At 34.7% G+C, this 22,581-nt stretch overlaps 2 protein-coding genes and 1 pseudogene across 3 annotated transcripts; 1 reads left to right on the top strand and 2 right to left on the bottom strand.

The window, feature by feature from the left end:
- Positions 1-3,751: 3,751 nt before the first annotated feature.
- Positions 3,752-4,363, bottom strand: LOC149187813 (uncharacterized protein At4g06744-like). The gene has a single exon (XM_089409773.1). The coding sequence runs from the start codon at positions 4,361-4,363 to the stop codon at positions 3,752-3,754; it is 612 nt and encodes a 203-aa protein (XP_089265899.1).
- An 8,861-nt stretch (positions 4,364-13,224) lies between these two features.
- LOC149187811 (uncharacterized) lies at positions 13,225-22,343 on the top strand. Its single transcript, XM_089409772.1, has 6 exons — positions 13,225-13,354; positions 14,463-14,615; positions 18,755-18,879; positions 21,610-21,696; positions 21,790-21,882; positions 22,055-22,343. The coding sequence occupies exons 1-6, from the start codon at positions 13,225-13,227 to the stop codon at positions 22,250-22,252; spliced, it is 786 nt and encodes a 261-aa protein (XP_089265898.1). The 3' UTR covers positions 22,253-22,343.
- On the bottom strand, positions 15,295-16,524 carry LOC149187812 (eukaryotic initiation factor 4A-6-like; annotated as a pseudogene). The gene is made up of 3 exons (XR_016256031.1): positions 16,394-16,524; positions 16,229-16,331; positions 15,295-16,115 (listed from the first exon to the last, which is right to left on the bottom strand). The product of XR_016256031.1 is annotated as a eukaryotic initiation factor 4A-6-like (transcript).
- Positions 22,344-22,581: the final 238 nt, after the last annotated feature.

Here is a 22,581-nt window from a genome sequence, read left to right as displayed (position 1 = left end):
GTTGTTTACAACTATTTTACATAGAACATGATTTAAAACCCAATAAATGATTTGGTCATGCTTATGTTTATAAATGTTTATATAAACCCAATATGTTTATAAATTCTTTGGTCATGCTAGCAGAACCCAAAAAATATTAGCAACTCCTTCAACTACCTGAACTTGTGTGCAAGAAAGAAAACGATCAAGGTAGTTTGTAGCCAGCAGGGCTATCTCTGGAAGAAAATAGTAATGTCCCTGAACCTACATTCATTAATAGAATTTCAAAGCATTCAACATTTAGATTTTGCAATTGGGCATTGAAATTTTGAATTGTTGGGTGGCTTTTTTACCTTCAAAATCCAGGAGACAACCTTCTGGCGAGCCCTACCATCGCCATCGTTAATCTCAAGCCTCTTGAAATAATGAGTTTGAGGAGCATACAATAATTATTTAGCTATAAGGGCTGATAATTCTCCATCTTCAACATCATCCCCTGCATGGTTTTAACTTGTGATTATTGAGGGCTAGTGGTGCATCATGAGAAGAGGAAAATTCATATTGATCGCCACAAGAAAGATGGTAAGTGCAATGAATGTTGTGAGAAGCCACGAGTGACATTGTGACACTTGTATGAGCCTCACAAACACCAAGGTTGTCTTGACTCCTCTCAAAACAGGTCTAGCTTGGATAGAAGTCAAACTCTGTTGTCAACGGTCCTAGTAAAAACCGCCTGACTAAAAAGACATATATAAATATAAGTGTCTTATTCAATGGTTATAGAGACATTCTACCTCTGCAATAAAAGTATTTTACTTATAATTTTTGACTTGCAAATTTGGAGGTGTTTGGACTGTTATACAATGTGATGATATAGCAAGTTTTATGCCTTTGATTAGAGGTGCCTTCATATACCATAAGTTTAGAAAATGAAACCATAAAAACATGTCGTGGTGCCTTGTTGTTTGCCTCAAATTGTCCATTCTATCAACATTTCTCAACTAACCAATCCTTCCTTCAAGGTTGCAGCCAACTGAGGAAAAATTCACTTGAGAAGAAGCTTATTTTCCTTATGAATCATGATCCCTACCTCAAAGGTGTCCTTCTTCTTGGTTCTTGAAAGGTCATAGAGACAAGCCCTTAGATGATTTTTTTTTTGTCTATAGTAATCTGGCTTCAACCGAATGACAAAATTGGTAAGAGTGTGAGGCTTCCTTCAAACTAATTGATTGATGACAATAGATGTAGGGATTTTAGATATTGATCTAGCTTTAGAATACTTCAGTAGTTGAAAAAGATAGGATACCTTAGCATTCAAGAGTTTTGACAAGGTGATGATATAGTGAGTGTTATATATTTGATCAAAGGTGCAAGTTCATATACCATAAGTTCAAAAAATGCAACCATAAAAACATGCCTTGGTGCCTTGTAGTTTGCTTCAAATTGTTCATTCTTTACAAAACCTCTCTCATTTGAAAAATATAGGAGACCTTAGCCTAATTTTCTATGGATTCAAGAGGTTTTACAATCAGCTTAGGAGGCTGACACCAGATAAAATATTCATGGGTTTCATGACACCCCCAACTTGGGATGGATGTGCCCCTAAATACAAACTAGTAGCCCCATGCTATTATTTTAGTATATAATGTGTGGGTTGCCAACATTAATTTGGCTTTTGAGTTCTGATTTTTTCTATATGAATTTGTTTTTACAATGAAGCTGATGTCAAATAGGACTTTGTTTCCCAAGTTTCCCTATTCCCTAAAAAAGCATTTATGGTTATCAAAGCATTTTTCTATTCTGTAAAGTGGAATTCAAATGTGTCATATAATAGGAGATACAAATCTCCAATATAGAATAGGTATTGGTTGGAAAAATCTACACCTAAGTTTCAAGAGTAAATTGTTTCTAAATTTATACTTCAATGGCATGAGGAAATTATTATCCATCATTAAATAATTATTTACCTGTTGCATTTCTATTTTCTAGGCACATGAAATAGTCACCATAGAATTATTGACATCATATTAAAATATAGTTAGGTCTGACATATTACATGTCACTTTTAGTCAAGTGTATTTAAATTCAACATTATGAAATTCCAACTCTTACTAGTCAATTCAACAATGAAAATGTTGCATAAATACTCATTTCACTACTTGGAATTATCCCTTTATCACTGCCTAAATCAAATAATGGTTATTTTTCCCAGATGATGTACTATTTGTTCTTTATTGAGCATGGTAGTTGTCACTATGTTTTAAATTATGTGCCATTAATTACTGCTTAGGATGTCCAAGGGCCACCTTTGGACAATTAACTAATTGGTCGTACTAGGTTTACGAACTTGTTTTCTTTTTCATTGATGAACATGTGGTAATGTGGAATTTTCTACAGTGGATAAAATTTATTGAGTAAGATTTTGATCAGCAGACTAAGATTCTACTTAATTCTTGTTACATTTGATGAAATACATAATACAAAAAGAATATTTTTAGTGTGTTGGACCATGGTCTAGTGGTTGACAGGGGTGTTGCCATGCTAAAGAGCAAGGCTCAAATCTTGGCAGGCATATAGCCTTGGATTATAAGTTGGTTGAGTTTGATGGGTTTCGTATGCAACATAATTCATGGAAAATGTATGATATTGGGAGAAGGGGTTCTCCAAATGTGTAACACAAGGCATGTTGTGCCTGAATCTCATTAGGTCATGGCAGATAATTTTGGAAGGATATGATAGTTAGGATAGGTGAAGAGAATGAGAACATTGATGATATTATATTTTATAATAATGATTTAATTAATAATTTTCGAAGAGATAAGATTAAGTTAACACAAATTTAGGATAATTTATTTTTATTTTGGTGGGTCTATTGAGTAAAATTGAATGGGGTCACAATATCCACTTGCAAATTCAAATTCAATATCAATTTCTCAAAGCCATTCATATATTCAAATTCAATTTATCAAAACCATTCATATATCATTCTAGTTCTACTAAAACAAAATATAAAAATCAAGTTGCATACTATTACAGTTCTACACCAAAATGGCATCACTGGATTCAATTTTCTTTAGTAACATAACAAAATGTTCAGAAAACTATTACAGTTTGGCACCAGTTACCATCACCTGAATTAGGTGTTTATAAAAGACCAATATATGAATAGATAGCAATATACCTATCAACTTTGCAAAATGAATAGGATGTTATCACTATTAGTTGATTAGACACACACAATAGGTAGTGGATAAGGCATGAATCTCTTAGTTATATATTTCCATCAGATCCTTAACTGAAAGCAATATGCCAGCTCTTCCATAAAAATAGTACATTGAATCTTCTGTTCAAACTTCAAACTATTATGCTGCCCAAAACACAATTATTTCTTGTATGTTGACTTCAGAACAAAGTATCTACATTGTTTAATAGTTAATGGAAGGGTGGAGAAAGGGGAGGATTATAGTTTTGGATTGGTGGAGGGACTATATTGGTTGGAGGTGGTGGTGGAAATGTATATCTGATTGTAGGAATTGCAAGAGGAACATGAGGTGGTGGGGAATCAGGATGCATATCTGAATGCAGGTACTATGAGAGAAACAAGAGATGGTGGTGAAGAATGTCTAACAGTAGGTACTTGAAGAGGTCTAGGCGAAGGTGATTGTGGTGGTCATAAATTGGGATATGGTAGAGTACAGTGTAGATGAGAAAACGACATATCAATACAAGTCTTTTGTTGGGCACGAAATGCAGCACATACTTGTTATTATCACTAAAGAGGACGATGTGGAATGTAGTTATGTGAATCATCAAATGGCACTCCCCTGCTTGGAAGTGAGAGGTAGTTTGCATGCTTTGCTATGTAATAATTGTAGGAAACAGTAAGGTTATGGAGGATCCTTATAGAGAAAATCACATCAGGAATGGATCCATAGAATTCATTATGAGCCAGAATGAGCTGCTCAATGTTACCAAGATAGCTAAGAGATAATGGAACCTGACCTCCTATGTGATTAAATCTCACATCCAACACATTGAGTTGATCCAACATCCTTGTTTCCTCTAGAAAGAATCCAGACAGTGCATTGTTGAGAAACAACACCTTGTTCAACCTCTGGGCCATGTTGCCAACACTACTAGGAATGCTTCCAGTCAACTTGTTATTGGCAAAGCTCACCACAAAGATTGGACAGTTCCCCATGTTGTCTAGAATATTATCTTCAAAATAGTTATTGTTCACAAAGATAACATCCATCTCCTTCTTGTTGAAGAGCTCTGCAGGAATAAGACCTATAAAGAAATTGAATCTTAGATCCAAATACACCAGACTCTGTAGTTCCATAACCACAGTAGGGAAATTCCCTGAGAAGTCTTTGCTACTCATATCCAGCTTTGTTAACGGTGTGAGAATATTGAAGCTAAGAGGAATGACCCCATTGAAATGGTTGGTATTGAGAAGGAAGAGAGAAACACTACAACAAAACCAGCGATTAGCGTCCCTTTTTACTTCTTTTTTTGCATCTAGAGCCCATTTTTGGTGCTATTTGCATCCATTTATCAAATATGGTGCAAAAGTTGACACAAAATTTGCATCAAGTTTTGCACCAAATATTACACCAAGTTTAGCACCAAGTATTGCAATAGGTTTTGCACCACGTTTTGCACCAAATTTTATGCCAAGTTTTGTGTCATGCTTTACACTAGGTTTTGTTCCAGGTTTTGCATCAAGTTTGGAACCTAATTTTGTTTGACATACTTTTGCATCCTCATTTGCATCCACTTTTTGCACCTACACTTGCATCAACTTTTGCATCGACTTTTGCATCCTTTTTTGCATCCTTTTTTGCATCCTTTTTTAAATCATTTTTTGCATCCATTTTTTCATCCATTTGTGCATCCCTTTTGAGCCAAGTTTTACATCGTGTTTTGTGTCTAGTTTTGCATAAAATTTTGCATCTACTTTTGTTGCATCCACTTTTCCCTCTTGTTTGGCATCCATATTTACATCCTCTTTTGCATCTATTATTGTACCCACTATTGCAGCTAATATTTTTGTGCCACAATTAGCGCCTAGTTTGGCACCTCCTTTTTCAGCCACTTTTGATTATAATTTTTCATCCACGTTTGCATCCTCATTTGCGTCTAGGTTTTCATCAACTACTACATCTATTTTTGCATCCCTTTTTGTATCCAATTTTGGACCGGGATTTGCATCGGGTTTTGTGTCTCGTTTTGCATCTACTTTTGCATCGACTTCTATTGCATCCACTTTTGCACACAATTTTGCATCCACTGTTGCACCCATTTTAAATTTCACTTTTTTCATCCCTTTTTACATCTTCATTTGCATCATACTTTGATTCTTTTTTTGCATCTATCATTACATCCACTTTTGTTATGCTACAATTTGCACCATGTTTTGCACTCACTATTGTATCCACGTTTGCTTCCAATTTTGCATCCATGTTCACATCCTCTTTTGCATCAAATATTGAATCTATTTTTGCATCCACTTTTATGTCAGGTTTATGCATTGGGTTTTGCATCTCGTTTTGTATCTACTTTTGCATCTACTTACATTATATCCATTTTTTGCATCCAATTTTGTTTTGCCTGTTGCATCAATGTTTGCTTCCACTTTTACATCCATTTTTGCATCTTATTTTGCATATTTTTTGTCTATTGTTACATCCACTTTTGTTGCACCATATCTTGCGCCTACCATTGCAACCACATTTGCTTCCACGTTTGCATCCCCTATTGCATCCAATTTTGTTTCATCCATTTTTGCATATACTTTTGTTTCCGTTGTTGCATCCACATTTGTTTCACCACAATTTGTGCCAAGTTTTACACCTACCATTGGACCCATGTTTGCTTCCACTTTTGCCTTCATGTTTGCATCCAAGTTTGCATTGACAACTGCATCTACTTTTGCATCCACTTTTGTGTCAGGTTTTTCATGTTGTTGTGCACCTACTTATGTTGTATCCACTTTTCATCCAATTTTACTTCTATTGTTGCCCCCATTTCTATGTTCGCTTTTGCATCCCTTTTCCAACACTCATCATATTTTCTGCATTGATGATATTCCTTATGGCATTGACAATTATGAACAATTGATGACAATGTCAATAATATTGACAATGATGAAAATGAAGATGATGGCGATGACATGAATTGTGATTATGATGATAAAGACGATAATGCTTACAATGACAATGATGATGATGGCAATGATTATGATGATGACGATGCTAATGACGTTGGCGAATCTTCCCAATTTTAGATGTTGTCATTGTCATAATCATAAGCATTATCTTTGGTTTCATGATCATCATTTTCATCTAGGTCATCATCAAAAACAATAATGGCATGAATGATGATGATGCATGATTACAACAATGTCGATAGAAATTACATTAATGATGATGATGGGGATGATAAAAATGACAATGACGATGATAATGGTGGTGATCATCATCATCATCGATCATCTGTCAAAAATAGAGTTGTTATTTCTCTTATGTATATCAATGTGTCCTAAACAACCCTTTTCTAGCACTGATCACATTTTTTGGGTTGATGATATTTCTTACAACATCTACAATTATGAACAATTGCAAACAATGTCCATAATGATGATGATGATGGCATGAATGGTGATTATGATGATAATGTAATGATGGCAATAACAACGACAAGGATGATGGTGATGATGATGACAATGATTATGATAATGAGAATGACCTTACAATCTTATGGATTTGTGAACAATTACTAGTTTCAATACCATCTTCTGGATACGTATTACTATCATACTTTTTAAATTTTCTGTCTCTCTTGAGGTATCTTACTATAATGGTGTTGTCAACACTAGAAAGATATCTTGTTGTAATGGTGGTTCTAATGTTAGCACTAGCAAAGTTTAGTAGGGAGGATGCTACTACAAGAGGAATTCCTTCTAAGTGACTATGGCATTCAAAATGAGGCTTTATGGGCTGCTTGTTAACACATGTTCTCATGCTCATATAAAATTAATGTGAAAAGATGCTTTAATTGGTTCCCATGCATAATTTATATTGATAATGGGGTGGTATAAAATTGTAATGGGCATATCCGTTAGTTAGTTATGATGGGTCAACAACATTGAAAACATCCAAGTGACATTTCACCTTGGAACAATCGTCGCTCGTGCGAAAACACGAAGTTTATGTAAATGAAAGTTGTGATTGTAGTGGAATTAAAACCATCGAGAAATATCAAAGAAGACACTACCTACCAGTTTTGAAAGACAACCAAGGCATTGAACAACTATTTGCGTTAGGATGTAGTGAGGGAATCGAAGGAAATTTGGCAGCCCTAAGTTGCCATTACTATTGCCAATCACACATTCAATAGTAACCATAAAAGGTAGCCACATATAAATAGAACCTCGAGGTGTTGACAGTCAGAATCTATTGTAATAGCTTTGACGTATATATAGTTTTGTGTTTAGATGAGAATGAAGTGGGCTTCATCCAAGGTTCGACTCAATCCTCGTCCATTCCATGCAGTGGTGTTTAATTCACTAAGCAAGAGAATATTATGTGAGTGTTTAGAGTTAAATCAACAGAAATCAAGGACATGTGATTGTCAAATTATTGCTCCTCCCTTATGACTGAGCGCTTGATGCGATGGTCATTATCCTTGGGTGATACTTTTATTCCCCATTTTCTATTGAAAAAGTAGCGTTTTTCTGTTCGATTATGATAGGATTGGATGAACGCCGGTTTGGGTGGATGTAGACCCATGTTTTTTTGTGGTGATCTTCAAATGTCTTGAGGATAAGAAAAAAATCCTTGACCAAGGTCCATGGTTTTGGGGATGAGTTGGTCTTCTAGTGAAGCCATGGTTTCCCAACTTCAATCCTCTCACTATGTTGCCGATGACTACTCTAGTATGGGTAAGATTCCTAGTTTTCCCATTCACTTTAGCCATCTAGATCTCTTAGAAAAAGTGGGCAATTTTATTGGAAGATTCGTCAAAGTAGACAGGGAAAGACTTTTGAAAGGCATTTTCACCTATGTTTGTATATGTGTTTAGGTAGATCCCAATGAAGTTTTGCGAGATAAAATTGAGCTCAAGTGGATGGGAATTGTGAATTCCCAACCCCTGGACTATGAAAATACAACTTTTCGATATAGGAATTACCAACAAGATAGACACCTTCAAACTGTCTGTCCCTTTCCAATAGGGGCTTCCTCCTTACAGTCATCTAAGAACTCTAGCTGCAGTTGGAGGGATCTTAAGGAAAGAGAGGGATCCAAAATGTAACACCCCTCCCTTGTGTGTCAAACTTTGAAAACCTAAGCTGAGAAAATCTAGGTATGATGTGTAATATAAAAAGTAAATACATTATTAATAAATTAATCACTTGGAAAAGCGAGACACCAAGAGATGAGATTCTTGCCAAATCACATTGGTGAATGGGAAAGGATAATTCTTTCATGGTAAAGCTTCTCGATTTAATTCTAGATAAGTTGGATGGATTGGAGATAAATATACATTGAGAAAAACATAAAAGTTGCGCGGGAGAGAAAGGCAATCTTCTATGAGGAAAATCCTCATGGGAGAGAAAGGTGAGCTTTTATGAGATAAGCCTACGCAAATGGATAAAAAGATCCATAAAAGCGAGACACCGCTAATGGAAACCATATCATGAAAGAAGGTATTAAATACCCATTGCATAGATCAATTGGAGGCGGTTGATCCATGGCAAGAACCTCGACTCGATGGTGAACTGAAGAGTCATTTCTAGGTTGGGTAGCGGTGCTCTGTTTTCCAAGTGTCGTTCTCTCTTTTGATCTAGTTTGACTCACTTGCGTGGATTGTTCTGTATGTTGGTTTCTTACCCTCTATGTTATAAATTCCTTAGCATATGAGAGAATTTTCTTAAGTTTTAAATGCACTGCATGTGGCGTTAATGAGATGATTTTATGGATGCACATAAATGAAATTCTAATTACAGTCACAGTATGTGGATCTTATGTAGAATTGGTGTTAACCTGTCTTTTGTTAAGATAGTGAATAGTCGTGCTTGAGCCGCTATGCAAATTTGTTAACTGTGGTTAAGGCTCGACTGTATAAACTATGGTACAAGTTATTTGTGCTATGCATCCAATGCTGCGCTTCTGATTAATTGTGCATAATCCCTAAGATACACATGTTAACGTGTCATGCAACTGTGGCAGACGGATTATTGATTATGTATGATAAATGATTTTGTTTTGAAACGGTAGAGCCTATGGTTCGGGTTATCTAATATATGCATTATGCATTATAGGATCAATTGCATCCATTGAGGCGTTCTAATTATTTATTCGTATTGCATAAGATATATGTCGGTGGTACTTTCGGCCATGACAATAGGAATATGAACATGCTATATGGCAAAGCTAGTTATTGTAAATGGATGACCTGATCTCCATAAATGTTGGATTGAATCCTCAAAGGAGGGATACTCGAATGCGGGATATTGAATAATATTGATTGATTCCTCCTCTGTGATGTGATGTAGGCATGTGTAGAAGTGCTTGTGTTAGCTTTGTTATGAAGTAGTTGTATATGAACGCGTGTGACAACCATTACATATAAATTTATTACAAGCTAAAATTAGTAAAGGAAACCAATATGTTGCCTTTAATACTGTGGCTACGAGGTGTCTACTGAAAGAGGACCCAAAGTTGATCATAATTCATGGAACAAGGTACCAATCAACCTTAAGCACAATGCAAGAATAGGATGAAAACCTTAAGCATGACCACCAACTCATCGAATGGCCTTGAGGCTGCAATATGCAAGAAGAGGATGAAAAACATTGACTTTGAAAGCTTTTACAACTAGAGAACCTTAAAACCCCAACACCCTCCTTAGGACAAGTGTATTTGAGTTTACCAAGAGTTGGCTTCCAACACACCCAACGCTCAATGCCAAACATGACATGGTACACTAAAACACAAAGACCGTAAAACCTTTCAACATATCGACAAAGTACACATTCTTCCTTGAAATACACATTCTAAGGAAACCCACAAATGACTTCTCCTCATTTTGAGGATGGTACCTAAGTTAAATTGGATTGCATAGGGATTTCTTAACACAGGGTTCAAAATTATCACAACAATATACTCATTAATCACTAAATATGTCATTTGTGGGAATTGCAGTTAGGTGGGGAGGATAACACTCCTATCCATTTTTAAAGCTACACCCAATTAATAAGTTCTCCATGTGCCACAATAAATGCAATTTTTATGACTATAGTGACACATCCCTCGAGATTTCCTTCCACACCAACACTTTTATCCATGAACTAAAGAGTGACTATTTCATTATTATATTATACATACATGTTAATATAAGCATTAAAATTTGTATTCCTTTGTAAAAAATGCTAGTCCAAGAGATACATTTGATCACCTTGTCTTGTATCCAATATCCAATGTTGACCCCTATATCCTTAGATCTAGAGTGAAGGTTTCATTTCTAATGTTGTGTCTGAGCTTAAATTCTAATTAAATATTTGGGTTAGCCAAGGTCATTACTTAACTTAATGGCTTTGCAATATACAATGTATCATATTTTTTTTAAGTTCAATTGGTGAGATATGTCTGGGGGATTGAACTTTCGATCACTTGGATACACAAGGGCTTGCCAACATGCTTTTTTCCAATTGTGCTACTACCCTCAGAAAATATACAATGTATCATATTAACATCCACTTACACCAAATTGACTTTTGGGACACATGTCTCTTTGATGATGAAGGGAATCCAATTATGTGATGTCAAACACATTCCCTCACAAACACTCACAAAGACCCTACACTTTTTAGGGTTCGAACCTAGGTTGTCTGTTATGAAACCAACTCACAAAAAGATAGAAAAGATAGATCAACAACTTAGAAATCAGCCTCTTCGAGGGGGCAACCTCCTTTACATTACACAAAAGAACAATTATTGGATGATACAAATGACAAAGCCTCATTTCTATATATAGGAGTCTAAGAGGTCACAATATAATCAAAGTCAACATAACAATAATAATATAAGGGCACAAAAATAACAATAGTGGGCTTCTATGGGGCACAATAATAACAATATGGGGACAATAAGGACACAACAATAACAGTAAGGGCCACAATGACACTAGTAATGGGGGAATCACTAGTGTTATAGGGACCTAACATTGTCTATATGGAAACACTGTATAATTTTGAATTTATTTATTGTAGATTTGTACATAGATGGATATTCCTTTCTTTGCATTTATCTTTTAGACTTCTTGCTTTCACCAATTGATTTAGAGCTTATGGAGTCTCAAGTAGCACCAATCCCCTTGCTTCTATTGGATTGAATAACATGATTTCTCTTTTGAAATCCATAATATCTCATTCACATGCTTCCTATTTCTCCCATAAGACTTTAGCACAGACTCCATGATCATGTTTGTGTCCCTCTTAATAACGCACTCCTTGGAAGGGGCCATAAAATCTTTTATTAGGACTAAACTTGGATATCTCTTCTTTCTTGCCCTTTGATTCTTCATTCAATCATACCACCCATCAACTTGTTATTTTTCCATTTTTCTTATAATGACCTTTGTTGTTGGGAAGGTGCCTTTCAAGTATTTTGTCTTTGCATATAGATACACATAAAGTATCATTATTTTAATCTAATGGACGTGGTTGTTAAAATCACCAATATTTAATTAAATATGCATTGTTATACCTTTGCTCAAGTCAACTTCAATTCAAATTCTAACACATGTGTGTATACCCTTCCTTGCTTAGTTTGTATATTGTTGTAAGTCCCCAATATATTTATGTTGGCTTTTGAAAGATCATCTCATCCCAAAATAAGTAGGGGGGATTCAATATTCAAATCCGGCAGAGTGGGGATAAAGAAATGGATATTGAAGATGGATTCAATTATAGAAACTATCTTTTGAAAAAAGGTTAGTTTTGCCCCAAAAAGAAAGTCCCTCCTTTGAGACCTTGCCACAACTTCCATAGTTGTGAAATTTTACAATAATAGAACCTCTAGAGTAGAGGTTTACCATATACTTAGAACTTAGGTTGGAATTGATTTGATTCTTGAACTCTTTAGATGATGACTAGAGATCATTAAATACATAGTTTGAAGCGTTTGCTTGTAGTTATTAATGAACTTGTTAACCATCCATAGATGAATACTTCCCTTGCACATGTGCTTGATTTTGTCAATAATGAAAGAATCCTACTATGTTTTTGGTATATTCGACAAGACTACATCTTTAAAATAAAGAAGATTCAATTCTTAATGCTTTGCAATCCTGTAAGAGGGAGGGACAATCGAAGTCATGCAGGAGGAGGTATTCCCTTTGTTTAGCGAAACTCTACAGAGATAAAGCACTAAATGCAAGATTAACCCCTTGTTTATGTGCTAATTAGGGAATATATATCTATTCTCTCAAAGATTAGTCTTATATATTCAAAAAGAATTTCTCATTTATTCTAAATAACACTTAACACTGTTTATAGAATAATTTCTCACCATTACAATCACAATAATCATTTTTCAAGGCAAAAACTACATCAAAACTTTTTGAATATGCAAGTAGATAATCTCCACAAATGAAGATGAAAACATATTTTGAGCATGTTTAAAGTGGATTAAAATATAATAATAAAAGACACAACAAAAATCTTGATACAATAATAGCTCAAATAATTATCTTTAACAAAAATCTATTAAAAATTACTATAAAATTATAAAATGAAATTAACATTAATAAATAATCAATTAATTTATATAAAATCCCAATATAATAATGAATAATTACTTAATTCTTTAAGTTCCACTTCAAAGAAAGCATTGACACATCAGCTAGAGAAGGGTGCATTATTGTTTCGGAGTAAGAGAAGGGTGCATTATTGTTTAGGAGTTCTATGTCGGTCGCATCAATATTTTATTTGATGTGCCCAATTATTTTTCCAAAGTAAAACTATTATTCAGCTTAAATAATATAATGTATAATATTTCGAATTCTATAAAATGTATAATATTTCAAATTCTTTGAAAATCCGTTTTACTGAAACACAAATATATGACCGTTGATGACATGATCGGACGGTAGATATTCTATCCCGCCTTTAAATTCAAATCCTCTTGGTAGTTTGGTGCCATTGCGTGTATCCCTCTCAACGAGCTCAGTAGCTCGCATATGAACAATCATGGTTTGCAATCGCATAAACATTGCCCCAAAATCGATCCACGAGCCACCAGATCTCTCTCTGCACGACTTCCAACAGTTCATCTGCGTTTCTTCGTGGTCAAAACGATTTCAGAAAAAGGTATTTTTCTGCAAGAGAGTGCTAAAATTGCAAAGCGCCATTATTTTCTTGTTGCCGTCATGAATCCTCTACGCCTTGTCCTAATGAAATTATTTAGAGTTCTTGATTGGAAAAATTTGCCATATTTCAACTTTCTGGAAATATTTCATTAAATAAGCTACCATATTATCTAAAATAAATCTGAAGAAAGAGGCCATGCTCAAAACAATGTTTTAAGCAGCAAATTTCACAAGGGTTATTTCTGGTTCAGTTATTCTGAGCTTTCAATGGAAAATTTTGACTCTATTTTGGCTTACAGGCCAGATTTCATAAACTAACGCTCTCTATAAATGGACTAGACAAGGTTGTGCTCAAAATTTTGTTTAAAAAATGGCAGAGTTTGGGAAGAAGTTCTTTAAGTTAATGGATCAGCATTCAGATGCATTTCGAGTGGTTTGATTGAATGATTTATGTCTCAGTTCCGCACATTTAAAAGTTTTGGAGAACGAGAATTGATAATTCTGGTATTTTATGGTGTTCTATTCAAATTACACAGAAGAAGATAGAAAGCTAGGGCTTTTAGAGGCTAAGCGTACACAATGGCACAATCTTTATAGGTTTTCGTGAGATTTTTAAGACAGGCAAATAGGATAGAAAATTAGGGATTTCACTAAGCCAAGAAAGCTAATGCTACATTCTTTACAAATTTACTTCAGAGTTTTGAGACTGAACATTTTTGATGTTCGAGTGGTTCGTAGATATCTTCATGCGATTTCTATTTCCATGGAACCAAGAATTTGATACCTCAACATGAAATACTATGCTCCGAAGGGTTTTCCCTTCCAGCTCATCTTTGTGTAATGGAATAGAATCGTTAATGCTCTTTAGTGTCTGGAGAAGTCAAAACTAATGGATCAGGAAGCAGGGGCTATTGGAACGGTTAGCTTGAAAAGGACCAATGCATCAAGATATAACATGCAATGTTAAGATTCCCAAAAAACAGAGGCAACATAGATATTCAAATCAGGAAGTTTTCTTCTGGGAGGCAATGTGGATGCACCAACTTGAACAATTCTTTCTAAGATGGAGAAGGTCATTGAGCAGTTACAACAGTCAAAAATATAACCAGTCACCACATCACAGCATAAGTGGTTTATACAACCTTGTAATAGCCTAAGTCACCAACTCCCCTGGTTCGAATTCAAATTCAAGTTCAACGACCTTGAAGTTCAACAAAAATTCAACCGTCAAAATTCAATTCGACATACTACTAAATCCACAGGTATTTCACTCAGTCTTCTTCTCGTACTTGACCTCAATATGATGATTAAAGAACACATTGGTATCTCATCGCATGAGTTAAACTGAAACGTGTACCATGCAACTTACGAGACAGCAGTATAAGAATTAATAGGACCGGCAATATAAGAATTAATAGTCTATGATTGCAGTCACTTATGTGGCATGTCGATAAAGATATGAGATAGATTTCAGCAATTACTCTTCAGGAATATTACCTTGCATTAAAATACATATACAGACAATAGCTGCAAAAGGCATGCTTAATCAAGATGCCTAAACAAGACAGTTGTACAATGATAAAAAAAAAACACACATGTTCTAACCAGTCGGATCCATAAAAGATCGAAATATGAATGACAGATTGCAGAATATTCACTCACTACACTCTCTCAACCTCATATTAAGCATATTAAGTTACAAAAAATTTGAGAGGGTACTATGAATGACAGATTGCAGAATATTCACTCACTACACTCTCTCAACCTCATATTAAGCATATTAAGTTACAAAAACTTTGAGAGGGTACACTCTCTCAACGACATATTATGCATATTAACTTGTAAACTCTTTGAGAAGTTACACTCTCTCAGGCTCATATTATGAGTACTGACTTGTAAAGACCTTGAGAGGGCAAGAAAAGAGCTTAAAATGGCTCCCTCTCATATGAGATTACAACAAAACAATACAGTTACTAAAGGTCCAAGTAATACATTACTCCACCACACAAAATAGTAGTTAACAATTTTCAGAGTCACGAGGGAGGAAGAGTTTTCAACCCAAAAGATAAAGTGTACTCAACTCACTGCACACTGCACCGTACATATGGGTTGCTTCTGCAAAACATTTATATTAAATCAGCAACATTATTCGGCAATTCTTCAACTACCACATTATAGAATCTCTGGATGTCCTGCAGCATTCTCTCATCATCCTTGGTAATAAAGTTGATGGCCACACCCTTTCTACCAAATCGTCCACTACGACCAATACGGTGGAGGTAGTTTTCAGGCTGTGCTGGTAAGTCATAGTTGATAACAAGAGACACTTGTTGTACATCAATACCTCGGGCCAATAGGTCAGTGGTGATCAACACTCGAGAAGATCCAGACCTAAATTCCCTCATGATGATGTCTCTTGTGTTCTGATCCATGTCACCATGGGTTGCAGACACTGTATGATCCCGAGCTCGCATTTGATCTGTGAGCATATCTACCTTTCTTCTGGTATTGATAAAAATCACACTCTGTGTGATTGCCAAAGTTTCGTATAAGTCACACAGTGTATCAAGCTTCCAGTCCTCACGTTCTACATTGACATAGAACTGTTTGATACCCTCCAGGGTAAGCTCGTCTCTTTTGACAAGAATCCTGACTGGATTATTCATGAACTTCCTAGTAATCTCCAAAGCTTCAGGAGGCATGGTAGCCGAGAAAACACCAACTTGGAGATTTGAAGGTAGCAATTGAAAGATATCATATATCTGATAAGAGTAAAATAAAAAATTGAACCCAAAGTAGGAGAATTTCACATTAAAAATGCCTCAAGCAGAAATTCAAGATTCATGAATAATAATAGCTGGAACTTTGATGTTACATGGTCCTTAAATCCACGTGATAGCATTTCATCTGCTTCATCGAGCACAAACATTTTGATTGAATCAGGACGCAAGGCACGACGCCGTAGCATGTCATAGACCCTACTAATTGAGGGAAACACTATCCTTCACAATATAACAACGTAGAGGAAAACTCATGGTACATTTTTGTAGTTTTGGTCAGATTAGGCCATCCAAGCACGCCGTTAGAGATTTCAGAGAGAAGCTCTTTGTTTTCTTTAGCACCGGCTGAAGGGGAGAACTTTTGCCACATTCCGGGGTCATCTCTGTTCATTGTAGAAGGAGGTCTTGTAACCTGCTCCAAACTGCCAGTTTCTCTCTTTGAAAGTTTGTATTGAAAACTAGTGCTGGGTCGAAGGTTTACTCATATGAAGGATGCAGAAAATGAGAGTCCTTTAGTGAGTCCATGAAAAAGGCTTGGCGAAGATTTGGGGCAAAATGATACCTACAGCAGAGCCAACAAAGTTCCAAAATTAGAGCAAACCTCACCAATTAAAATCTGCAAACAACCTGGAATCCTATCTTTAGGACGAGATTGTTTGAAGCACCCTGAAAACTCAAGTATGTTATTACTATGCTACCTTTCTATAGACTGGAATTATTTCTTTTATTGCTGCAATATCCGTGATATAGTCCTGGTTCAAGAAATTGAAAGATAGACTTGATTTTTCTTCTAGTTGATTATGAGACTCTGTACTCAAGGTCATAAGAAAAAAAAAATCCAAAACTTTTTAGCTAGTGAAGTATAAGTTCCTGAAAGTTAAATAGTAACTATCTCTATCCAATTACCCACTGTGTAGGCAGGAATATCATTGATTTTAGCAAGCCTTAGCATTTTCTTGTCTACCTGGATAAAGAAGCAAAATACAAACGAATAACTATCTTATCCCTGATTGAACAGGATAGGTAAAAACCATTGTTTCCTTAAATTAGTTTCATCTTTTACCCCTATAATAAGTTATTGTGTCAGGTTTCTGAACTCTTCCCTGACACACATGAAAGTCACATGCAGTTTCAACAATGGTATTGATAAATTATAACAAATTCTTGTACAAGAACATTCTTATAGTCGTTGCCTCTCAATGCCAAGCAGATGTTGCAATGAGAATTTTGTCCAACCATCCAAAATAGTAAATACATAGCTCCTCCTTCTTCCTTAGTCTTATAGCTATTGTAATATGATTAACAGAGCAAAGATTTAACCGTGTCCTTAACATTAGCACTGAGATGATATACACTAAATCCTACCATAGTCACTCTAGCTCTCCATTTTCCTGTAACTTCATACCTCTCAATCCTTTCTTCTCCCTCACAAGCAATTATGTTCACTGGCTTAAAATGCTTTGTCAACCATCTCTTTGGCTTAAAATGCCTTGTCAACCAATTAATACGTTATTGTAAAGGCTGGTTTTTAAACCTATCCAACATTAGTTGCTTTCCCCAAGCGTATTGATTTCAAGCACCAAATATGCATGGTACTAAAATATTTGCTTGGATTACCTTGAAATTTATTGCATCAGTTTATCAGGGCAATGCTGAGAAGATTTCTGTACCTGCTCTGTACATTGCACCTGAATTGGAGTAAAGCTTAGAGGGTTTGAGTTTTATTAAATGGCAGTTCAATCAATTATTTTTCTTTAAAATTTTTTCCTTTCCCTAAAGGCTAAAGTTAACTGGTTGCTAAATGAATAAAAGGACATTGTGTTAGCCAACCTTACAATGCATCTATTGATTTGCTTCACACAATGCAAAAATAATGTGTAGAAGATGAACAATTTAAATTCTGGTGGATGACTAATGAACAAGTAGCTGAAGGATTTGATTAAGATCATGCTTTATTCTGAGATCATGCTTTTTTGGGAGGATGTAATGATGAGAAACTAAAAAGTTGAAAAAGGTGGGGTTTTTGAAATAGGAATGTTTCTGCACGGTGTAAAACTGAGAGGATTTAAGTTTATAAAATAGCAGTCCAATCAATTTATTTTTATTTAAAATCTTTTTCATTTTCTCTAAAATTAAATGGTCACCAAGGTCATTGACTATACTCAAAAAGGAACTTAAAGATTTGTTTGAAGCTTGAATGAAACAACTTTGTGGGATGAATTTTTAAATGAGCTGTCCATGGTTGGAGTTTTGCTGCATACCTTCATTTGAGGGGAAGTTTTCCATCTATCTTATTAAATTGATTTCATAATTGAAAATATGCTGTCATTTTTTAAAAATGATTGTCTTCAATGCCTAATATTTCTTATCCATGAGAAGTAATGGGTTTAATAAATATTTATCTATTTATCTTTTCCAAAATTAGAAGGAAAAATATAATTCTTGTGTTGGCCCCTTGAAAGGGTTTATTTATTTGTTTTCAAAATGCTAGCTAGCCTAGGTATGGGTTGGCTTAAAGTATTATGAAGATATGAAATGAACAATTGTGCAAATCGAGCTTTAATTTCTCTCTTTAACGTGATGTGAAAATTATTACTTTGTTAAATTTTGTTACTTTGCAGTCGAACTACACTATTTTAAGCGAGGAAGACATTCTTCAACGTCAAAAGGAAGCTATAGCATCTGTTTCTACAGTGCTTTCTATATCTACAGTGGAGGCTGGAATTCTTCTGCGTCACTTCAAGTGGTATAGTATTATATTATTTTAATTTTTAAATATAAAATCGTCCTTTAACATCATTGAAAATAATTCATTGTAATATTTGTTTCAACTTCTGTTTCACCTACAACCTTTCTACATATCTTTTTGTATGAAAGGATATCCAATTCTATTTTCTCTGCCACTGCATTCATTTTAGAGCAGCAGCTGTTATTCTATAGTCACCTTAAGTTTTATAGTTACTAGTATCTGTTACTTTATATTCTTTAAGCTTCTTTAGCACTATTGTAATTTTTGTTAAACGTGCATTCAGCCATGTCTTGGTGGTAGCAGAACAACCTCTTTGGCAACTTCTTGTCCTTCACTAGTTCTGTCATTGACATGATATTTCTTAAATTCTTTCAAGGAACTGGAAGAAAAAATCCTGTACTTGCCACTCTTTTGATTTCATTGTCTTTAGTGGTTTGATTTTGACGCTGTCAGTCGGTTTATGTTGGTTTTCCTCTGCCACAAGGGGGCTTCCCTAGAATAGGATTACTAGAGCTTATACAATGAAGTCCAAGATGAAATGAAGGGATGGCTGTAGCAAAAGGAATTACAAAGGTTTAGGAAATAAGATGGATGAATGGACCAATGACTATTGTTTTTCCATTTGGCATATGGGATTCTTCTGCGTCACTTCAAGTGGTATAGTATTATATTATTTTAATTTTTAAATATAAAATTGTCCTCTAACATCATTGAAAATAATTTATTGTAATATTTGTTTCAACTTCTGTTTCACCTACAACCTTTCTACATATCTTTTTGTATGAAAGGATATCCAATTCTATTTTCTCTGCCACTGCATTCATTTTAGAGCAGCAGCTGTTATTCTGTAGTCACCTCAAGTTTTCTAGTTACTAGTATCTGTTGCTTTATATTCTTTAAGCTTCTGCACCACTATTGTAATTTTTGTTAAACGTACATTCAGCCATGTCTTGGTGGTAGCAGAACAACCTCTTTGGCAACTTCTTGTCCTTCACTAGTTCTGTCATTGACATGATACTTCTTAAAATTTTCTTCATAAATTCTTTCAAGGAACTGGAAGAAAAAATCTTGTACTTGCCACCCTTTTGATTTCATTGTCTTTAGTAGTTTGATTTTGACGCTGTCAGTCTGTTTATGCTGGTTTTCTTCTGCCACAAGGGGGCTTCCCTAGAATATGATTACTAGAGCTTATACAATGAAGTCCAAGATGAAATGAAGTGATGGCTGTAGAAAAAGGAATTACAAAGGTTTAGGAAATAAGATGGATGAATGGACCAATGACTATTGTTTTTCCATTTGGCATATGGGATTCTGTGTCACTTCAAGTGGTATAGTATTATATTATTTTAATTTTTAAATATAAAATCGTCCTTTAACATCATTGAAAATACTTCATTGTAATATTTGTTTCAACTTCTGTTTCACCTACAACCTTTCTACAAACTTTTTGTATGAAAGGATATCCAATTCTATTTTCTCTGCCACTTCATTCAATTTAGAGCAGCAGCTGTTATTCTATAGTAACCTCAAGTTTTCTAGTTACTAGTATCTGTTGCTTTATATTCTTTAAGCTTCTTCAGGACTATTGTAATTTTTTGTTGAACGTACATTCAGCCATGTCTTGGTGGTAGCAGAACAACCTTTTTGGCAACTTCTTGTCCTTCACTTGTTCTGTCATTGACATGATACTTCTTAAATTTTCTGCATAAATTCTTTCAAGGAACTGGAAGAAAAAAATCCTGTACTTGCCACCCTTTTGATTTCATTACCCTTTTGATTTCATTGTCTTTAGTGGTTTGATTTTGATGCTCTCAGTCTGTTTATGTTGGCTTTCCTCTGCCTCAAGGGGGCTTCCCTAGAATAGGATTACTAGAGCTTATACAATGAAGTCCAAGATGACATGAAGGGATGGATGTAGCAAAAGGAATTACAAAGGTTTAGGAAATAATATGGATGAATGGACCAATGACTATTGTTTTTCCATTTGGCATATGGGATCAAATCAAGGTTTAGTGGGAGACTATCTTAATGGGGAATAATGGCCATTGAGACTGAAATGTACTAAGCAACAACCATTTCCTCTCTGACCCAGACTGCAGAAATTTAGCTAAAGAGATTACTAGGGAGATAAACTCCAATACTGCATTTAGCCGAGCATAGAGAAAGAATGTATGCATAAACAACATCTCAAGGATAGGATAAAGGAAAAAAGAATAGTATAAAGGAAAAAAGGATAGGATAAAGGAAAAAAGGATAGGATAAAGGAGCAAATATTAGGAAGGACTTTGAGAAAGGATTGTCCTTGATTTTCGAAAATGGAGTTGTTCCTTTCCAGCCATATGCCCCAAGTGACCATCAAAGGGAGAGCTCATATGTTTTTTGGATGTTTTCTTTATAGCCATTTTTTTACACATATCCATAGAGTCCCCATGCCATTGATGTGAATTACTTGTTCGGTTTTTTTTTACCAAATTTTTTAACCAAACAAGAAAAATTAAAAAAATGCCTCAAGATCAAAGACTGAAACAAAGACCTATTGACATACCTTTTAAAGTATTGAAAGAACTTGTAAAATCATATGAGAAGTTGGATGCACAAAGAAAAGCTGGCAATGAGAGCATTCAAGTATTGAATTTTTCATTAAACATTATTTAGAATGTATTAATACTTATAAGTATCTTAGACATGTATTTGTGTGAAAATAAATTGAATTGGTTTATGTTTAAGGACAAGGCATCCAAGGCGAGGTTAACCAAGACAAAAGTCACTCATCGTAGTGGCCAGAAAGGTTTAAAAGCACTGATAACAACCTTTGTAAGTATATTAAACATGTGATATTTTTTTAATAAATTTTGTACTAGAAGAAAGTCATTGTTATCTAATTTCTCCCTATTTACTGATTGATAGGAACTAAAATATGGAAGAGCTCCAAATCATTTGGAAAAGGAGGTGCTGCAGCAAAAGAGATGGGTTGAATTTGTTGTTTGGATGGACTCTATGGTATGTAATCTTAGTTGGATTTCCAATATACTTTTAAACCATATTTTCATTTTATTTTTTAGTACTATTAGATATTATATCTTACCTCATTTTATGGTTAACATTGTATAACAAAAACATGCGTTGTGTTATGTAATTAATATTAACATGTAATATTGATTTTTTTTGTCAGAATGCTATAGGTAATGATTGCCAAGACGATGATCCAAATTATGTTCAACATATATCAGGAGATGATGAGGATGAGGATGAGGATGATGGTGGTGAAGGAGGAGATGATGATGATAGTTGCGGTGTTGGTGATGATGTGGATCAGAGTAATGAGGATGGTCAAGATGATCATGAGGATGATCTTGGTGGTGGTAGCTAGGCATGCACATGCATTGTTTTTTATGAAGAAATTATTGTGTAGAATGACATTGTTATGTTTAGATGGGTGTTGTGAATTTACCCTATATCAATGGAACATTTTGTTTTTGTAATCATACGATGAGTTTGATTTATGTATGTTGTTAATTTATCGTAGAATAACGATATTCATGAAATATTTTGATTTGTTAATCATATTTGAATTTTACTTGTTTGATTAAAAATAATACTGATTTTATTAGTATTATGTTGCTATTTTATACATGTTTTGAAAATTGTTAATGACACATTGTTATTTTTTTGGATGGATGTTGTCAATTTCTCTTAAAT

Source organism: Pinus tabuliformis, chromosome 3_1, assembly GCF_031772625.1.
Source record: "Pinus tabuliformis cultivar Carrire ecotype Pingquan chromosome 3_1, CPIR1, whole genome shotgun sequence".
Classification (NCBI taxonomy): domain Eukaryota; kingdom Viridiplantae; phylum Streptophyta; class Pinopsida; order Pinales; family Pinaceae; genus Pinus; species Pinus tabuliformis.
Note: the sequence above shows the minus strand (reverse complement) of the source record. Positions and strands in the feature narration are given on the sequence as shown.